General features: G+C 45.5%; 7 protein-coding genes and 1 non-coding gene across 8 annotated transcripts; 5 read left to right on the top strand and 3 right to left on the bottom strand. All coding sequences in view use genetic code 12, as the record gives it.

Annotated features, from left to right (window-relative positions):
- Positions 1-48: 48 nt before the first annotated feature.
- TTR1 (dithiol glutaredoxin) lies at positions 49-405 on the bottom strand (the record flags this gene model as incomplete). The annotated part of the gene is made up of 1 exon (XM_025478964.1): positions 49-405. One exon carries the CDS (start codon positions 403-405, stop codon positions 49-51), a length of 357 nt encoding a protein of 118 aa, XP_025338437.1.
- Positions 406-843: 438 nt separating this feature from the next.
- GLO1 (lactoylglutathione lyase) lies at positions 844-1,803 on the bottom strand (the record flags this gene model as incomplete). The annotated part of the gene is made up of 1 exon (XM_025478963.1): positions 844-1,803. One exon carries the CDS (start codon positions 1,801-1,803, stop codon positions 844-846), a length of 960 nt encoding a protein of 319 aa, XP_025338436.1.
- A 479-nt stretch (positions 1,804-2,282) lies between these two features.
- On the top strand, positions 2,283-3,185 carry CXQ87_000382 (3-methyl-2-oxobutanoate hydroxymethyltransferase; the record flags this gene model as incomplete). Its single annotated transcript, XM_025478962.1, has 1 exon — positions 2,283-3,185. One exon carries the CDS (start codon positions 2,283-2,285, stop codon positions 3,183-3,185), a length of 903 nt encoding a protein of 300 aa, XP_025338435.1.
- A 137-nt stretch (positions 3,186-3,322) lies between these two features.
- CXQ87_000381 lies at positions 3,323-3,394 on the bottom strand. Its single transcript has one exon. It is a non-coding gene; the product is annotated as a tRNA-Pro (tRNA).
- A 2,381-nt stretch (positions 3,395-5,775) lies between these two features.
- Positions 5,776-9,357, top strand: CXQ87_000380 (uncharacterized protein; the record flags this gene model as incomplete). The annotated part of the gene is made up of 1 exon (XM_025478961.1): positions 5,776-9,357. The coding sequence occupies one exon, from the start codon at positions 5,776-5,778 to the stop codon at positions 9,355-9,357; it is 3,582 nt and encodes a 1,193-aa protein (XP_025338434.1).
- A 374-nt stretch (positions 9,358-9,731) lies between these two features.
- On the top strand, positions 9,732-10,954 carry CXQ87_000379 (tRNA dihydrouridine synthase; the record flags this gene model as incomplete). The annotated part of the gene is made up of 2 exons (XM_025478960.1): positions 9,732-10,804; positions 10,867-10,954. The coding sequence occupies 2 exons, from the start codon at positions 9,732-9,734 to the stop codon at positions 10,952-10,954; spliced, it is 1,161 nt and encodes a 386-aa protein (XP_025338433.1).
- A 224-nt stretch (positions 10,955-11,178) lies between these two features.
- Positions 11,179-11,868, top strand: CXQ87_000378 (palmitoyl-(protein) hydrolase; the record flags this gene model as incomplete). Its single annotated transcript, XM_025478959.1, has 1 exon — positions 11,179-11,868. The coding sequence occupies one exon, from the start codon at positions 11,179-11,181 to the stop codon at positions 11,866-11,868; it is 690 nt and encodes a 229-aa protein (XP_025338432.1).
- A 139-nt stretch (positions 11,869-12,007) lies between these two features.
- CXQ87_000377 (dopey family protein) lies at positions 12,008-18,384 on the top strand (the record flags this gene model as incomplete). The annotated part of the gene is made up of 2 exons (XM_025478958.1): positions 12,008-16,967; positions 17,252-18,384. 2 exons carry the CDS (start codon positions 12,008-12,010, stop codon positions 18,382-18,384), a joined length of 6,093 nt encoding a protein of 2,030 aa, XP_025338431.1.
- Between the last annotated feature and the right edge of the window lie 15 nt (positions 18,385-18,399).

Genomic DNA, 18,399 nt, shown 5'->3' with positions numbered 1-18,399 from the left:
ATTCAGCATCTACAAGTCTCCATATGAAAGTATAGATTCTATATTCGGCTAAAGGGCAGCCTTAAGCAAGCCGTCCAATTTACCTTGGGACTTCAACTCCTGAACGTCAGAGTTGCCACCAACGTGCTGGCCGTTGATGTACACATTAGGGACAGTTCTTTGTTGAGAAATCTCAAACAAGTAATCCTGGATCTCGGCGCCGTCAGGGATGGTGTTGATCTCCAAAATGTAGGCCAGGTCGGTGAGAGCGGAAATAGTGCTCTTGGTCTTGGTGCAATATGGGCAGTAGTCCTTTGAAAAGATCACCACAGGGTGCTCTTTGATCAAGTTGTTGACTTTAGTCTTGGTGGCGTCGGTAACCATTCTAGGTGTGGCAAAGAAGAAGCGTTTGAAGGAACTGAGCATAAGCAAGAATTGAGCGTGGTTGGATCGCACCGTTGCTTATCCTATACACTGAAGACCGCACGACCAGGGGAGATTAACAATGCCCGTCATTAATGTGATTTTATCTCCGGAAGGTGTCTTCGATATATAGTCAATAATTTTTTTTTTTTAGACTTGGTTGCAAGTGATCTCGAAGACCTGAGGCGGTGCTCGAAGCTTACGTCGTAGACTACACAGAGTACTAGGTAAGAGAACACTAATACTATTTATCACCAGTAGTGGTAGCTTATTTCTTGTGCTTGTGCTGTTTTAAATATATTTTCGCTTTATGTGTAGACGGATTGTTTCATACCAAATTAAAGATCCACATTCAGCGGGCCCGACCTAGCCAATGAGGACCTATTCGGTCGGTCACCGACTACACCGACCCTAAATACGGGCTCTCAATCGCCCGGGTTCCTAGTTGTCACCAAACATATCCAGGGGAATGATCTCAATTGAGTATCCGTCGGGGTCTCTGATGAAGGCCAAGTTCTTCATTTTACCTTGGTTCCATTTCACCAGCCATTGGACAGAGTCTCCAAATTCATTCTCGATGTTCTTGCAGAAAGCTGCAGGGTCCTTACAGGCGACACAAATGTGTCCATATCCCTGTTTGGCGCCATTCTCTGTAGAGTTACCATTGTGGTATCCTTTGAATTTAGGGTCATTCTCAGTACCCCAATTGTGAGTAAGCTCAAGGATGCCTTGCTGAAGAGCCTGCTTAGATGGAGGCTCCTCACCCTCTGGAATGGTTGATCCGTGATCGTAGCCCAAGAAGTACAAGGTGAACTTGGCAGCTTCGAATTCCTTCTTTTTGAAAAGTTTCATTCCAAGTGCTTTTCTGTAAAAGTCAAGAGACTTGCTGGCATCCTTCACTCTGATCATAGAGTGGTTGAGTCTGTAGGAGGCAGGGTCAGTGGTGCCTTCCTTCTTGTCCTTCCCATGCTCAATGAGCTCGATCCAGTATCCATCTGGGTCCAATGCAAAAGCAATGTTTTTTTGTCTTCCATCAGTCAATTTCTTCTGGAAACGAACATCGTCACCCAACAATCTCGTCTGGGCGGCTTCAATGTTGTCGACAGAGAAACAGATGTGACCAAAGCCTCTGTCTTTCTCACCATTGCCATTATTGACAGTGTAGTCCGGGTCATTTTCAGTACCGTGGTTGTGAGTCAACTCCAAAACACCCTCTCTGGCAGCCCAATTGACGTTCGAGCCGTCGTCGATAGCCAACATGTACAAGGTGAAGCTGTCAAAGGCGAACTTCTGGAGAAGCTTCATGCCAAAGTTGCGCTCGTAAAAAGGCACCGAAACTTTCGGATCCTTGACACGGATACATGTGTGGTTCATCACATAGGAATCATCGATTTGCACCATTTTGGATGTAGTTGAGAAAGCTTTCGTTTGGGTTGCGCTGACAGATTTGTAAGCGGAGCGATAAGCAGGTGCACACCACCGAGGCACAAATTTTGGAAATGCTGCTCGGCAAGAAGAGATAGACAAATTAGGCATCAAGAGCGGTAGGACAAGACGGCTTCGTGCCAACATTGCAGAGAGGGTGGATTTGGAGGTTACATGGATGCTGACGTCAGATTTAAATTCATCAACAGTCACGTGAATATCTTTAGTAAGGGATACTAGGAAGCCCAGGTCCCAATCATCAGCGGCTATTTTATAAAACTGATGAAATCTTTAATCACCGCTTGATTTTTGTTCTTCATCAACATTTGCCAAGGTGTATCTCCGTGGGACACCTCGCGCAGTGAAAAACTGTAGTATGCTCGGCTTGAAAGTACCGACTCTTCTTTAAATCCATGTTCTTGAGAAGAACCGTTCAGGCGGCTCGCCGATTTTCTATGTCGCCGACGTACCGGTCGTCATACGTGGCTGCCCCACGCAAAACGCTTACAGATCTAAGAAGTCAATACGAGGCCAAGGCTCCTATCAGCGTTGTAACAGCATGGGACTTCCTCACAGGCCAGATTGTCGAAAAGAGTCAAGCTGACGTTGCTTTGGTGGGTGACTCTTTGGCCATGGTTGCCCTTGGGTACCCTGATACGAACGAGATTGAGCTTGAGGAGATGTTGTACCATATACGAGCAGTTAACCGGGGTAATGCCTCCTCGTTTATAGTGGCAGACATGCCTTTTGGTACTTACGAGACATCTACAAAACAGGCGGTTGAGACTGCTATCAAAATAGTGAAGCATGGAAAGGCACAGGCTGTCAAGCTTGAAGGCGGTCAGGAAATGGCCGACACCATAAAGTCAATTGTGACCGCTGGTGTGCCTGTCATGGGACACATTGGCTTAACCCCTCAGAAGCATCACACATTAGGTGGTTACAAATTGCAAGGAAACAGCGTTGAAGGCGCCCGAAAGTTAATTGACGATGCTTTGGCGTTACAAGAAGCTGGAGCGTTTTCGATGATCTTGGAATGTATTCCAAGCAAGTTGGCCGAGGTGGTCACACAGACAGTGAAGATACCCACGGTTGGCATTGGTGCCGGTCCACATGTTTCAGGCCAGGTTTTGGTACTTGCCGATATGCTTCAGATGAACGATCCAGAGAAGTACAAGCTTGCGAAGTTTGTCAAGCTGTACATGAGCTTTTTTGAAAACGCTACCGAGGCTGTCTCGCAATACAGGGCGGATGTATCGGAGGGGGTATTTCCAAATGCTGATGAACACGGCTACAAGATCAAGAAAGATATCTTGAAAGCAGCGAGAGCGTACGCTGAAACGAAGAAGGAGGAATGATATGGGTCATGCGGGGCTTCCATAGACATGTATATACGAACGAAGCCGCTATTTATGGAATAAAAAAGAACGATTCATGAATAGGATGAATGTGGCATTCGAATGAGTCCAATTTTTCCTTGGTTGCAAAAAAAGAAGGGGCAAGCTGGGAATCGAACCCAGGACCGCCCGCACCCTAAGCGAGAATCATACCACTAGACCACGTGCCCCTTGTGATATACCTACGTGGGTCCGGTAATATAAGAGCACAAATCTATCTATATGCAGTACATACCATTTCAAGCGCAAAGTGCAAAAAAATGTTCTTTTGGCGCAAAGTTGAACATTAGTGGCCAAGCATGGCGGCGGAGCCCCTCAATGCGTCAACTGAAAATGTGCCTAGCTCAATAAGACCATTTAGAAGCTGAATTGTAAGATTATTTTATATCTCAAAAATTTGCGTTTTAGCTAGAAGGAAGCAAATTTCTCTGGTATTCTCTTGATGCACAACCGATCAAAGAGAGAGCAAAAAAGCCACCCAATACAGATAATGAATGTCTTGACTAAAAGAGGGAAAACAGCTTATTGAACCAGGCGGGCTCAAGGCGCGTGCCTCGAGCGCTTCGATCAAGAATAAGGCCGCAGAGCAAGCTTTGTGTACGAGCCCTGGGAGATGTTTTGTGTTTCGAGGCCCAACAAACCGGAAGAGAATGGAAAACATCCACCATAGTGTCTTGGCCACGGTAGATTTAACAAAAGAAAATAGGGGCAGATCTGAGTGTTCACAGCCATGAGTTTTTCCCAGAAAGGAAGAACGAAGCATGTGGCTTTGCTCTAAAATTGTATAGATCGAACGACCCTATCAGAGGTGCCGTGCCAACCAACAACAATGGCATTTCCACGAGCCAGCCAAGACTTGGAGCCCGACACGCTACGTCAGACAAGCTTTGGAAAGGACATAAAAAATGAAAAATGGGTTACAGGCGGGACCCTGAGAGGCTATTAGGCAAGTGAAGGTTGGAGCACACTGAGATCATAGAGTGGAGGAGGCTTTTACCAGAAAGAGAATGGGCACCCCTGAATAGGCCAAAAGAGGCTGCGAATCCGTTTCAGGTGCCGTTTCAGGGCTGTTGCAGGCAGTGCAGGTAGCACCTGACAACACGTTATGGCGTGGGAATGCTGAATTGAAGAAACAACAGCATTGATCTGTTTTAGAAAAAGTTTAAGACAATCAGGCGTGGACTATACATTTATGCGGATTTGGGCTTGCCTGAGGAAAAAAACAAGTTCGCAGCCGCCTGAAATTGAAAAATAAAAGCCCTTGACGCACACCTGGCTTATCGGAAAACCAAAGGTGAGAAAAAGCAGCAGTTAAAAAAAAAAGAAGCTTCGAGTGTGCACCTCAAACGAAACAGAAACTAGGTGATCAGATCGGCAGGGCGGCACGACGGCACGGAGACAGGTCCGAAGCCGGCCGCCAAAAGAACAATGGCCACAGGCAGGACAATCTGGGGTACAATGAGCGGCGGAACCGGCATTTTGCAAAAGTTGGCCTTACCATTCCTGGGCGCAAGGATAGGGAGGCGGCAGCAGTGGGTGCAAAAATTAGTAACTGTACATGGGAGTCTGGGGGTTGCGGTAAGACAGCGCGGTTGCAAACCTGGCCCAATTTCTGCATTGAGACTAGGGAGGCATACAATCGGCCCGTTCGGGTTTTCCAGAGTTTATTGGTAACAAAGACGGCTAGTCATGGCTTGGTGCATTTAAGGCGTGGATGGGCAACGGCGGCGACGGAATCTCGGTGGGCTGATTGCCGTTTTTTAGTCATCCTCGTATTTCGCGGACCCCCATGGGGATCGAAGCAGGAGAAGCCTCAGGGCGAGATTTTGGATATTTCGGATGTAACAGGTGGCCTCTCCGTGGAACTCCAGCGAACACCCGTTGGTGGTCTCGAGTCACGCTGCTTGGCGAAAAATGTTGCTAGCCACCTGTTACCCCGGATTTGACTACAGGAAGGACGTCCATCGAGGCGCATCGGCTGCGTCGGTGCCCTGCACGAGGGAGTGGCTCAAATTTTCTCGTATTCAACTGTATCGTAGTTTTGTAGAGCCGGCCGAGAAGTGTCAACTCCGTACATTAAAATTATCGAAAGGTGGCAAGATTTATGCTGTCTTATGGTCGGTGAGGCTCGGAGCCTGCACACTTTCCAAAACAAGTCCGAGATGATTGGCCCTGTTCTGCGAGCGTGGTGCACGGGTGTTACACCCAATTACGCTTCCGCACTTGTTCCTTCGCACTGACGCCAAACCGGCCCAAAAAAAAAGAATAAAATCTGGGGATTTCGCTAAACATAGGACTGCCAGAAAAAAGTCCAAAAAACCCTCGCAAGCTCAGGGTGTCGAGGAACCACTATTTCTGTTTTATTTCGCTACCAAATACATTCACGAGCGCTTTTTTTTTTTTTTTTGTCGCTAGCTCCCTCCATTTTCACCCACCATTGTCTTGGTCGTTGTCACCTCGTCGGACTGGGGTTTGAATCAGTGAACTTCTACTAGAGCCAGTTACCGCCAGGAGCCCAAGAAAGGCACCTTCATAATAATCCGCTAGACCGATGATTGCAAATTCGCCTTCAAAAAGTCGTACGTCGTCGGTTTCTTCATACAGTGGGCCCACTCAGCCTATCCCGAAAAAGTCCCTCCAAATCAGAACAGACAAGCCCCGGCCCCATGTGTGCCAGATTTGTACTCGAGGGTTTGCTCGTTTAGAGCATTTGAAAAGGCACGAGAGATCCCATACCAACGAGAAGCCCTTCCAGTGTGCTGCTTGTGGACGTTGTTTTGCCAGAAGAGACTTGGTTCTTCGCCATCAACAGAAGCTCCACTCGCAGGTCTCCAGAAGAGGCCTGCTTCCAAACGTCCCTACGACAGCTTCGAGCTCCTTGATTGGTCAGCCCGAGTCGGCGTCTTCCACTCCTTCAAACGACCACATCATCGTGCTTCAGAACAACACCCACGCCAAAGCACCTTTACCTGATAGCAGAGCTCTGTCTCCCTCGGGAATCCTTGCTTCTGCCGCTCTGTCTCCCGCCAGAAACATTGGAGCATCACCATCTCCTGCTAACAACGTGCAGTTTAGATCTGCGCTGTTTGCTTACGGCAACTATGATAATAGCGGCAAGCACAACATGCCATCTCCCAACACCAATCTGAGCCTCAATACTCCGTTGGCTAACTTGGGAACCACCACCCAGCTTCAGCTCAGAAGGGCCTCTCACGCTGTCGATCCAGCACATCCAAACATCACACAGCAACCTTCGCCTGTGACAGGTGATTCTCCTGACCTCAAAGATAAGAAGGCAACGATGAACTGGGGTGCGGATGACGTGGCCAAGATGAGCTACAAGCAGTTTGGCCATCTTCAGCACTTGGAACAGCAGCATCAGCTGCAGTATAGACACACTTCCTTTTCCGCTGTAAGTGGTGCCTCATACACAAACTTGAAAGATGCTTTAGCCATTCAGAGCCACCAAATTCCCGATGTTCCTCAACAAGTGGGATTCTCCACCCCACAGCATACCGTTGCTGAAATGGACTCCAAGGGTCTTTCTACTGCCGATTTCGGCAATTTGGCAGACTGGTACGGTGGTGACAACAGTGAAAAGGGTGAATTCATGGACCTAGCTGACGATTTGAGTATGCCGCTGCACTCATTTCCATCTAGAAACAACAGCACCTCTTCCAACCAGCCTTCGGCAGGCCGTCAAGGCTTTCAATCTCGCTTGAACACTATTCCATCAGAGTCGCAATTGGCCGGCAATACTGACATGCTTGACATGTCTTTCTACTCGAGTCAAATCCACCAGTTCAACAGCCCCAGCCACCCTCACTACATCAAGGACAACGCTTTGTTGAACCTTGGGCTTCCCGCCACTTTGGACAATCAACAGGATTTTCTAGGTGTCGAGGGTACAGAAGCTGACCAGGATACCCAGAACCAAACCACGGCCGATGTACCCACGCAGACTTTGGCTGCTCAAATGAACAGTAATGACGTCGACGTTTCTTCAGTTAGTTCTGAGAAGTCAAAGACCAGATCTTCCCGTCAACCTCTGATTAAAAAGCACAAACTGTCGTCGGCTTCGTTGGACAAGGACTTCAAAAGGGCAAAATTTGGCTTTGTGAATGACACTGAAAATCTTGAATGGGTTAACGAAATCATGGCAGTTCCTGTTGCTAATGAGTTTCCTAAAGCATCGCATGATACTGGATTCATGGGTATGCCCTATCTCAATAGCGATCGTCTGCCTGATGAGGTTCTCACGCTTTTTAAACACAGACAGGAAGACTTGGTCAAGCAGAGAAGTCTTGTTAACACAGCCGATGCCTTAAATGAGGCTGGAAGACGTCCAAGCCAGCCACTATCAAGACAGTCCTCTAAAGTGCAATTCACTATTGGTGACGGCCATCAGCCAAGTTGTGTGACGAAAGAGCTTAGAAACAGAATCATTTTGATCAGCAACATGACTGACTCACAATTCCCACCTTTGGAAGACTTGAACTCGTATATGTCCTTATACGAAAGCGAGTTCAACATCTACTTCCCATTCATCCACATGCCCTCCTTGAGAAACCCAATGGTGGACAACTTTGAGAACATTCCATTGATTCTCTCAATGTGTGCCATTGGCGCCCTTTACTCCTATCATGACTCCAACACATTGCTTCTTTTTAATTTGTCAAAGTTTCATATCCATAACTTCTTCGAGAAAGAGGTCACTGCTGACAAACTCAATCAGAGAAAGGTTCCCTTGATGGCTCATCAGTCTCTCGTCCTACACATATTTATTTCAATGTTCCTCAATGAACCAAACATGTTGGAGATCACTACGAAACAAATGAACTCCATGGTCGGTTTGATCAGATCCACCAACTTTCACAGACCACTTGATCAATTCTTAGTTCCTCCTCCGGCAATTAAAAACGAGGCTGAACTCGGTATAATACAGAACAACTACGATTATTTCATCATGGCACAAACGAGGATCCGGACAATTCTTTGCTTTTACGAGCTAGAGGTTGTGCGCTCGTGTCTTTTGGGCTCGTCCATGCCGATGAGTGGTTCAGAGATCTTGAGTGGAACTCCTTGTCTTGATGAAAAGCTTTATACCGCCGACAACTCTCGTGATTGGTACTATCAGTACAGGAAATCTGAAAACAAAAATCTTGTGAGAATATCCAACAACGACAGTCTTGGTGAACTATTTGAACAGCTCAAGAGCTACTGCCCTCTTGACCTGGACTTGCCATTCAATACGCTATTGGTGCTTTTGATGTACATTCATGAAACAATCTCAATGGAGTGGAAGAAGTATGAAGGCAAATTTAGTCTGTTTAAGTGGAGAACTCAAAGCAAGCCCATGCTTGAGGGTCTTATTAGCTCCTGGGAGGTACTTTTCGCTAAAAATGGTGGATTTTTCAAGGTGAACAAACACAATGCTCAGATCCTCAACCTTCACAAGGATCTTCAAATGATTTTGCCACTTCTTCATCTTGCGAAGATGAGATTATGTGTCAACATCACGCCTGTGACAGAAAAAGTTCTCTACAAGGACTGGGGCCAGATGTCCACGCTTCTCAACGATTTCGAAAACGATGTGGAAGCCTTGAAGGCTGCCGCACAGCATGCGATTGAAGTTTTGAAGATTTGGACGCATAACATCGAACTGATTAATGACTCGAAGCAGGTGTCAGTTCGGACTCCAGTCTTTTTTGTCACTTGCATTTTTGCCGCCATCTTGGTTCTACAGAAGGCATTGCAAGCTATGGAGACAAGTGGAGCATTGAGTGTTCAAGATAGAGTGTTCTGGCTTGAGGTGGAGGCTCTTCTCACTGATGTGGAGACCACCCTTTCGCCAAATGAGGATTCAAACTCGTATTCTGAGTTCTTGCGCAAGCTGTCACAGGGAGTTTTCGATTTTGTTTTGAGCCCCATGTTCAGGACAAACATCGAGAAAGTTAAGTCTCATGCCAACAAAAGTGAGGATGCTTCTTTTGACAAGGCGATCGGAAAGTGTAAGCTATCCGTTCATGCGCTCGGGCTTGGTGTTCGTATATTAGCCGATGCACCTCTTTGGCCTTTGGCCATGGGATTTGCAGAGGCGTTTAAAAATGTGGCTATTCACATTAAGAAATAGCCGCTTCAATATTTATTTATTTATTTATTTATTTATTTATTTATTTATTTATTTATTTATTTATTTATTTATTTATTTATTTATTTATTTAATTGACGAATAGATGCTAGAATCTCCTCGCGCTTAGATCAAGAATGGCTGCAAAACGCTCACAGTAGTAGGTCACGATGAGAACGATGAGAAGATATTATGAAGATTGTCTTGAAGCCAACTCAGGCTCAGTATCAAAGGCATAATGCTAAAAGCTCAAACTTTAACTCTTTTTGTTTCTTTTTGTCGCTTGATACTACTCACGATTTGGCGTAAGTATGCGCATCAAAAAAAGAGATGAGCATTATCACCACAACCTCACAGATCCCGAATAGATTATAGACATGACCGCAGACGAGCAGACAGGCCGTCAGCTTTACGAGAAGATAGGTAGCCCAAAGACTATCGTGGCACCTATGGTCGACCATTCAGAATTAGCGTGGAGAATCCTCTCCAGAAGATATGGTGCCGATCTATGCTACACCCCCATGTTTCACGCCAGACTTTTTGCAACAGACGAAAAATACAGAAATAAAATGTTCTGTGAAATGGATGGCGATGCGGAGAAAGATAGACCTTTGATCGTGCAGTTTTGTGCAAATGACCCCGAGTACCTTCTCCAGGCTGCCCAACTTGTGGAGAACCAATGTGACGCTGTGGACCTTAACTTGGGATGCCCTCAAGGCATTGCTCGTAAAGGAAACTACGGTGCTTTTCTCATGGATGACTGGGACTTGGTCTACAAGTTGATCAACAAACTTCACAAGAACCTCAAGTGCCCTGTGACCGCCAAGATCAGAGTCTACGATGACTGGAAGAAGAGTCTTGAGTACGCAAAGATGGTGCTCTCAGCCGGTGCTCAGTTTATCACAATTCATGGCCGTACGAGAGATATGAAGGGCCAGAAAACTGGTTTGGCTAACTGGGACATTTTGCGCTATCTCAGAGACAACCTACCCCAAGACCAAGTGTTCTTCGCTAATGGTAATATCTTATACCCTGCAGATTTGGAGAGATGCACTGAAAAGGTGAACTGTGATGCTGTGATGTCTGCCGAGGGAAACTTGTACAATCCTGGCGTATTCTGGACGAAGGATGACGATAAGGAGAAGCAGTTTCCCCGAGTCGATAAGCTTTTGCGGGAGTACTTTGAGATAGTCAAAACATGTCCTGGAGAGGCCTCCCGAGTATGCATGAAGTCCCACTTTTTCAAACTCATGTATGAGTTCCTCAATGTGCACAAAGAGTTGAGACCCACAATCGGTAAGACCAGCGTGAACGCTCCATTCGAAGAATGGGAAAAAATCGTGCAACAAGTTGAGGATATTGTAAAGAAGATTTACGAAAAAGAGGACATAGAAGAGGTGGATAAGATCGTTGACGGGCCCACAGAATCCTGGGCGGTCACTACAAGAAGGTGCCATATTGGAGATGCCAGCCATATTTCCGTACTGTGGACGGAAAAAAACAAAACATGAGAGACCTTGAAGTGGCAGCATTGAAGAGAAAGCCTGAAGGCGAGGAGAGCACGGAAGATAAGAAGAAGGCCAAGTTAGTGGCCGGCTAATTTGCACCCATTCATCACTCAACGTTATTGCCGAGGAACGTTTCAGGTCAGCCACTTCAAAAGTATTTTAGCTGATCGGAAGTAAGCGAGATAAACCAGGCCCCATTCAACACTAATGACATGCATATTGGTACTTCCCTCCTCATGGCCTGGAGGGTTCCACAGCCAGACCTGCACAAGTCGCAGGATGCTAACTCGCCAGTGGCATCTACTAGTTCTTTCCAATGTCTGTATCAGCTGTTCGAATTCCAGCCACCAAGACGGCCAAAAATGCCGTTATCTTCCTACATGGTCTTGGTGACACTGGCGAAGGATGGTCGTGGTTTCCTCAAGTGATCAGTCAGACCGGTATTCTCAAGTCGCAGGCTGAGACCAACTTCATCTTCCCTAATGCTCCAAGCATCCCAATCACTGTCAATGGAGGCATGAGAATGCCCGGATGGTTTGACATTTATGAATTTGGTAACCCCAAGGCAAAACAAGACGTCGACGGTTTCTTCAAGACCTGCGACCTTCTAAAGTCCTTGATCAAGGAGCAGCACGAGAAGCACAACATCCCGCTCTCTAAGATTGTTATCGGAGGCTTCTCTCAGGGTGCAGCCATCTCTATTGCCACACTCTCTCTTCTCGAGGAGAAGATCGGCGGTGCTGTAGCACTTTCTGGTTTCTGCCCTGTCTCTGACGCGTTGAAAAGCAAGATTCAGAATGCCAACTTCGAAACACCCGTTTTCCAGGGCCATGGTGACGTTGACCCTATTGTTCAGCACTCGTTTGGTGAGGATACCAGCAAGTTCTACAGAGAGGCTGGCTTTAAGGACTGGACTTTCAAGACCTATGGTGGAGTGGCACACAGTGCCAATGACGAGGAATTGGTCGACGTTATCAAATTCCTCTCTCTGATTTTGGATAAATAAGAATAGAGTTCCCTATTTTAGTATATCTTGATCTCTGACCAGCGTAACCTGCACGCGCGAAACCGTATACTTGGACCATATTGTCCCGATTACTCCTTCTGTTCTCAACTCCAACAATTATTGACACATTTAAACCGAAATGGAAGCACTTCGGGCGATTCCCGGATTTGGGTCGAGAAACGTGGCTAAACTGGATCTTTCTTCAAAGGACAAGCGCTACCTTCTGAATGTCGAAAAGGCCTTGGCTACATTCGAGACTCTTCAAGAGTGGGCAGACTATATTGCCTTTCTTTCTCGATTACAGAAAGCATTGCAGATCGGTGATGAAAATGTCGAGCCCCAGTCTTTCGATTGGATCCCGTTGAGCGATGAGGTGTCGAGAAAATTGGCGCTTTGCCTTTCTCCAAGTCTACCTAATGGTGTTCATCAGAAGGCATTGAGCATATATGAGTCTATCTTTACCGCTCTCACGAAGAACTCATTTGATGCTCACATCAATGAATGGCTTCCAGGGTTTGTACCCATCATTTCATACGCCTCCATGCAATTGAAGCCTCAAGTGCTTGATATCTACAGGAAACACATCATTCAGAAACTCAACCAGAGCACAATCAAAGCCGTCGTCAAACCGATCTTGTTGTCTCTCCTTGCAGTACTCGACGATGAAAACTCTGAGGTTTACAAAGATGCTTTTGCCCTCATGGAGTCGTTCAAGGCAGCCATGAACGATAACTCCTTGTTTTGGCAAACACTCTTCCTTTGTATCACTAGCAGCCCCGAAAGAAGATTGGGTGCACTCAATTGGTGCAATTCTCGTCTACCGTCCTTCAAACTGCTAAAGGACGAGTCTGGTCTGAAACTTTCGGCTGAGGCAACAGCATGTTTAAGGCCAGAGCCGGGTCTTTTAGTTCGTGCATTTGCCGCAGCTATCGACACAAGAACCAGCTTCAATCTGGCTAACGACATTATAGTCATTCGTGGCTTTTTTGATCTCTTATTGTCCCACCTTCCACTTTCAAGTGATGTCTTTCAACATGAACTCGCTTCTGCCGATAAGGAGCTTTTGATCATGGCTTGTTGCAGCGTTACTCTCAGAAAAGACATGAGTTTGAATCGTCGATTGTGGAACTGGCTCGTGGGGCCCGAATCTGCTGAGGACCTGGGCGACGGAGACGTGCATGTGAGATACTTTGCTGATAATGCATTGCCTATATTATCGGAGGGTGTACTCAAATTGGTTAATTCTGAGGACCATACCGAGAAGGTGAAGGGACTCAAGATTGCATTGTCGTTCATGTTGGACAGATGGGAGATCAGTCAATTGGTGGCACCCAGATTTTTCACGCTGATCTTGGAGTCTTGCTGTCTTTCTGTGAAACAGAGCAGTCAAGGAAGTGACGAGATTCTTTCAAACACCAAACTTTTTTTTGATGCCGTCGAGGCCAGTTTCATTTGGGAATACATTATTTGCAGTTTGATTTTGAGCGAATCAGCAACAAACTACGAGATGCTATGCTTTTTGCTTAAAAATTTTGACTTCCATGATCAAGAACTTGCCACGCATATTCCCTTGGCAATGCTATGCTTGCTTAAGAATTGCGAAATATCAGAGAAGTCTGTTGAGACGCTTGATCTCCTTCTGAGTCTTGCCCAACCACGCTTATTTGCACCTGTGAAGAGAGTTGAGGGGAAAAGCGATAATCTGCTCTTGAGATCTGTCGAGAAATACTACGAGGATCTTAATGATAACGAAACAAGCATATTGCCAATAGAGGGTGCAGAGATGTCGTTCATGCTACTTGATTCATTGAAAGACTGGTATGCGCAAAGTGTTACTCAAATCGACATAAACGACAAGGTCTCATCGATCCTATGCACCTTTCTTTTTACCATACCTACAGCGGACTCCGAGGAATTCGAATTTTCTGACAAGGTAATATTAGACACAGTCCTTAAATTAGAGCCTTACAATTTTAGCCCAGACGAGATAAATAATCAGAAAACCTTGAGTTTGGTGATGGGAGCTGTCAAATTCACTCGCTACCTCGTCAAAACGTCCAATACTTATCAAAGGAACAAGGTATTGAAGGTTATTCTTTCTAATTTGTGGTACGCACTCATAAGTCCATATCCCGCCAACAATGAGGTTGAGGCCGTCAAAATCATTTTCGATTTGGAACTCAGTTTCACCACTCATGAGATAGAGGCAGGCTTGATAGAGATGCTTATTCGCACACCTAAAGAGACCAAAGCAAACGCATTTTACAAGCTTTGGATTCACTCTGCAGATCTCAGTACTGCTGAGTCTCTTTTGGCCGGCCCATTGCACCTTATTTTGGATGACCTTCTTGAATCAGACCCGGCAAGCGTTATGGCGGCTCAGAGACTTGTTCGCAATATTATAAGAGACGGTAGTGCTGGCCGCTTTTTGAAGCTTCTTACGAGCACACTTCTTTCATTCGACTTCATAAGCGATGAGACTCATGAGGTTAATTTGCATGATGACATCAAGCTTTTCACTTACAACATTCGAACTATACACAAAGTCATACACAGTAATGAAAAGCTACTCAAGGAAGCTTTCAACCATGAATTTATTGTTTCGGAGACAACAGAGATCTTTGCCGCGTTGAAAGCAAATGGCTGGGAGGTTTCGAACTACAAGTCTTTGGTTTGCGCTATTCTTCACAAGTTCTTGAACTTGAAATTGAGTCCCGATATCCTCAAGGATAAAACCTCTCTAGAGCATTATGCCTTTGGTGTCACAGCAGCACTTGAGCTTTTTGCTGACCTCGTTATTGGCTCGGAGGCCGATTTTGAAGTTCATTTTCTCAAGTTAGTTCAGTACTGCTTAGGATATCTTCAAGAAATCGAGAACGTACCATTTGAACTAGAAATCATCGAGGCCGAATACATCAACATAATTATGCATTTCTTGGATTTGACCAAGTCAATGAATGTTGACTTGAGTTTGTTGCATACAGCATCTGATTCGAAGGATCCGATACTCGTGTCATTCATAATTGAAGGTATAAAGAAATGCCTGTCCTCCATCTTGCTCGAGAAGTGGTTTGCATTGCTCACCCGTGCTCTTTACTCGTTTAACGAATCCGTGTTTAGTGTGATTTTGACATTGAATGACGGCATCAACACAAAAATCAGAGAATACCTCGAGTACGTTAAGGCTTTCAAGAAAGCAAACGATTTTACCAATCTTGAATCATCCTTCTCAATTTTACTTTCAGGTCTTGAAGATATGCTTTCTATCAGCCATTCATATCTTTTAACATCTAACCTTAGGTCTAATGCGAAGGTCGCTGCATCGAATGGAGAGTCAGGATTTCTTGGTAACATGATACTGGGCGTCTTCCTGATTGAGTCTCCAGATTCTCGAACAGAAGAACAAAACAAAATCCATTCGATGATAATCTCAATCCAAGATTCCTCGAAGTTGGCGTTCGAAATTTGGGACTGGGGAGAAAAAGGAACTCAAGTTGTGACGTCCGAATTTGCATCCGCCAAATCTGCCGTTCATTTGAGCAACAAGTTGAGATTTCGCTCACGCAAGCTCCTAGAAGCTTTGATGGAATTGGAGCGACAAGAGGTTATTGAAACCATCATCGAAACATCAAGCGAAGCACAAAATAAGATTAAGCTTCTTCATGTTCTCGATAATGGCAGACCCCAAATAACCCTCCCACACATTATCAATTCCATCGTTACGAGATGCTATCCTGGATTATTGGAAGAAACGAAGAAGTCATCGATGAACTCCATTGTAACATCCAAACAACTTACAGAGTTTTTGGTACCATACTTGGAGTCAGTTGATAGCGACATAATTGAGGAGGTCTGGGTCAAACTAGTTCTGTTTTTCAAGGATGTTCTAGCTCACGCCTTCCATTTCAAGGATCTGCTTTCCGACTTTTTACGCTGCCTTGCGGTGTTAGCCACCAAAACCAGTATGAGGAAGTCCAATGAGAGGAAGGGATACAGTAGAGAGCTTGCGGACCTATTCGTTAGAATGATCAACGCTGCTTGTACTATTGGGCAATCCGGAGAAGCTGAAGGTCAGAACATAGGAACCAGCGACCTGCTACTCAAAACTTTGACGAAACTTATTGAGTCTGTTGACGAAGTTATACAAGATTCGGATAAAACTACTGCGGTGGTGAATACGATTGTTAACGTCGCATTAGCACCGCAACTTAGAGGTAAACTGAAGAGTTCTGAGCAAGCGCTTCGCTTGATGGGTTTAATAGGAACTGTTCATGCTACGAAGATCTGGAAGGCCACCGTGAGCGACTGCTTTGCGGATAATGCATTCTTCACGGGCGGTAATTATTTAGCTGAGGATTGGAAGCACCTCATCGGCGTCTGGGTCATGAACGAGAAAGATGCAATGAGTGATCTTATCGCAAGAGTATCTCCACCAACGAAGAGCACAGCTGCAAATATTTTTGTTTGGAGCGAGAAGTCTGAAGTTGAAGACAAGATCTTTATTTTGAAGCGGATCGCTTACTTGATAATGGCTCTGCCCAAGGACCAGTTTTCTAATCTATTAGATGTCCTTCTTACCAAGTTATTTGAGGTCATTAATGGTTCATGCCCTCCTATTTTCAAATCAGAGGCATTCTTGTTGTTGAGGGCCGTGGCACTTCAGTTCGACCAAATGCATCTCGTCTCTTTATGGGAGCCAACTACGCAAGCACTCGTGGAAGTTTTGAGATTCACGTTGTCAAAAACCCAAAAGGATTTGAGCCAAATGAGTGAAGAAGAGGTACAGCTTGTTCTCAGTACCTGTAAGCTACTTGATCAGTTGCTCCTATTCGGTTTTGATGAGTTCACTTTGAAGGAATGGATTTTTGTGGAGACGAACCCAGCTGTGGTAACGGACACTACTAAACACGATCCAACTGCCCTAATTGACTTGCTTGCAAAGTTGACAGAGAACTTTTCTGCCAAGAGCTCTCCTGTGCAAGTGACACATCCAACGCCAGGTATACCAAACAGACCAACACTCTATGGAGTGCAAAAGATTGAGAATATTGGAAGTCTCAGAAGATTTTTTGACCTGTTCAGCTACATTCACTATGAGCGTACCTACAGTTTAGCTGAAGCAGATCAAGAAGCCACTTCAAGAGACATCCTCAAAGATTTAATCGCGCATACCTAATCTAAGCGGTTAAAAAAGATAGTGTATGTATATAGCAGGATCGCGTCTCTGGATGGTGTTTCAGACCGCGCATACTAAAATAATCATAGTACGTTGATAACCACCGTTTGTTAATGAACACATACAATCGAACGGGTATTCATAGCAGTATATCTCATGACTCAAATGAAACTTCAATAAAAAATATGCAACAGCTTTCACCATCAGATTCAGAGAACAGCGATATAGAGTTCGATGATACCCAGCTTCAAACTCCGCAAGCCCTACGGGAGTCCTCGAGAAGCATACTCGAACGAGCTACCACGACAGAAATTCCATTGAGTGACCGTCCCTCGCAGATCAAGAAAAAAACTCCTACAAAATTTGCTGAGTTGACCGATCATGAACTTATAGTAAACGAGAAGCTCATCAGTGATGATAACCAGTTTACTCCACACGCGTTAAGTGGAAGTCCCGGCAGGATTCCGAGACTTCAATGGAGTAATGAAAAGGTAAGAGCTACTGATATTCTGCAGAACAAAGAAGATTTATCCGATGATGAGTTTGATCCTTCAGAAGATGACGAACCCAGCAACAAGAGGCCTAATGCAGCAAAAGATGACGAACCCCCAATAATCAGCGAATCTTTAAAGTCGACTTTAGCACGCTCACCTCGTAAAGGCTCACCATTGAGGAATGAAATTCGTCCATCGTCGAGCAGTCCATCAGATATACACGGCGACAATAGCGGCGAGCCGAGCAAGGTTGACCAGATGCTCCGACTGATGAACTCGGACTTGAATAGACTCAGAAGTATAGATCTGGATGATGCAATTGATGAAGAGCAAGATCATGTGGAGTACGACGAACAGTCAGAATCATCAGATGACAATGAAGAAGCTATGAGAAAACTTGACACACTTCTTCCCAGCAGGAGCTCAAGAGGGGGAAATCTGTCGCCTTTACGTGCTACGCTGTTCAGTATCGATTCCATCGAGAATCAGGGGAACCGTACCGTACCCAGCCTTACAGTCCCTGAAACAGTGGAGGCCAATGCCATTTGGGGAAATCGCAGTCCGACGAGAAACGGTAAGCTTGTCGGAGCGAAAAGGAAACGCATGAATGCCAAATCGCTTCGACTGAAAGGAGGGAAGAACTCAATTGTGAAACCATCCAAAAAAGAATATGCTGCCTGGCCAGCAGAGAAATGGACTAAGCTTACGAGATTAATTGAACTGAGCATCCCAAACGAAGTCATCGTCAACAGCAACATCGTCGTGCGTGAGCTAGGGTGCAACAACAAGGCAGAGTTGGCCAAAAGAGTTGAGTTTCTCGAGAACTACTTGAATGAGGACTCTTAATGCGTGTAATATATG

Source organism: Candidozyma duobushaemuli, assembly GCF_002926085.2.
Source record: "Candidozyma duobushaemuli strain B09383 chromosome Unknown A_B09383, whole genome shotgun sequence".
In the NCBI taxonomy this organism is placed as follows: Eukaryota; Fungi; Ascomycota; class Pichiomycetes; order Serinales; family Metschnikowiaceae; genus Candidozyma; species Candidozyma duobushaemuli.
This window is presented reverse-complemented; position numbering and strand designations above follow the sequence as displayed.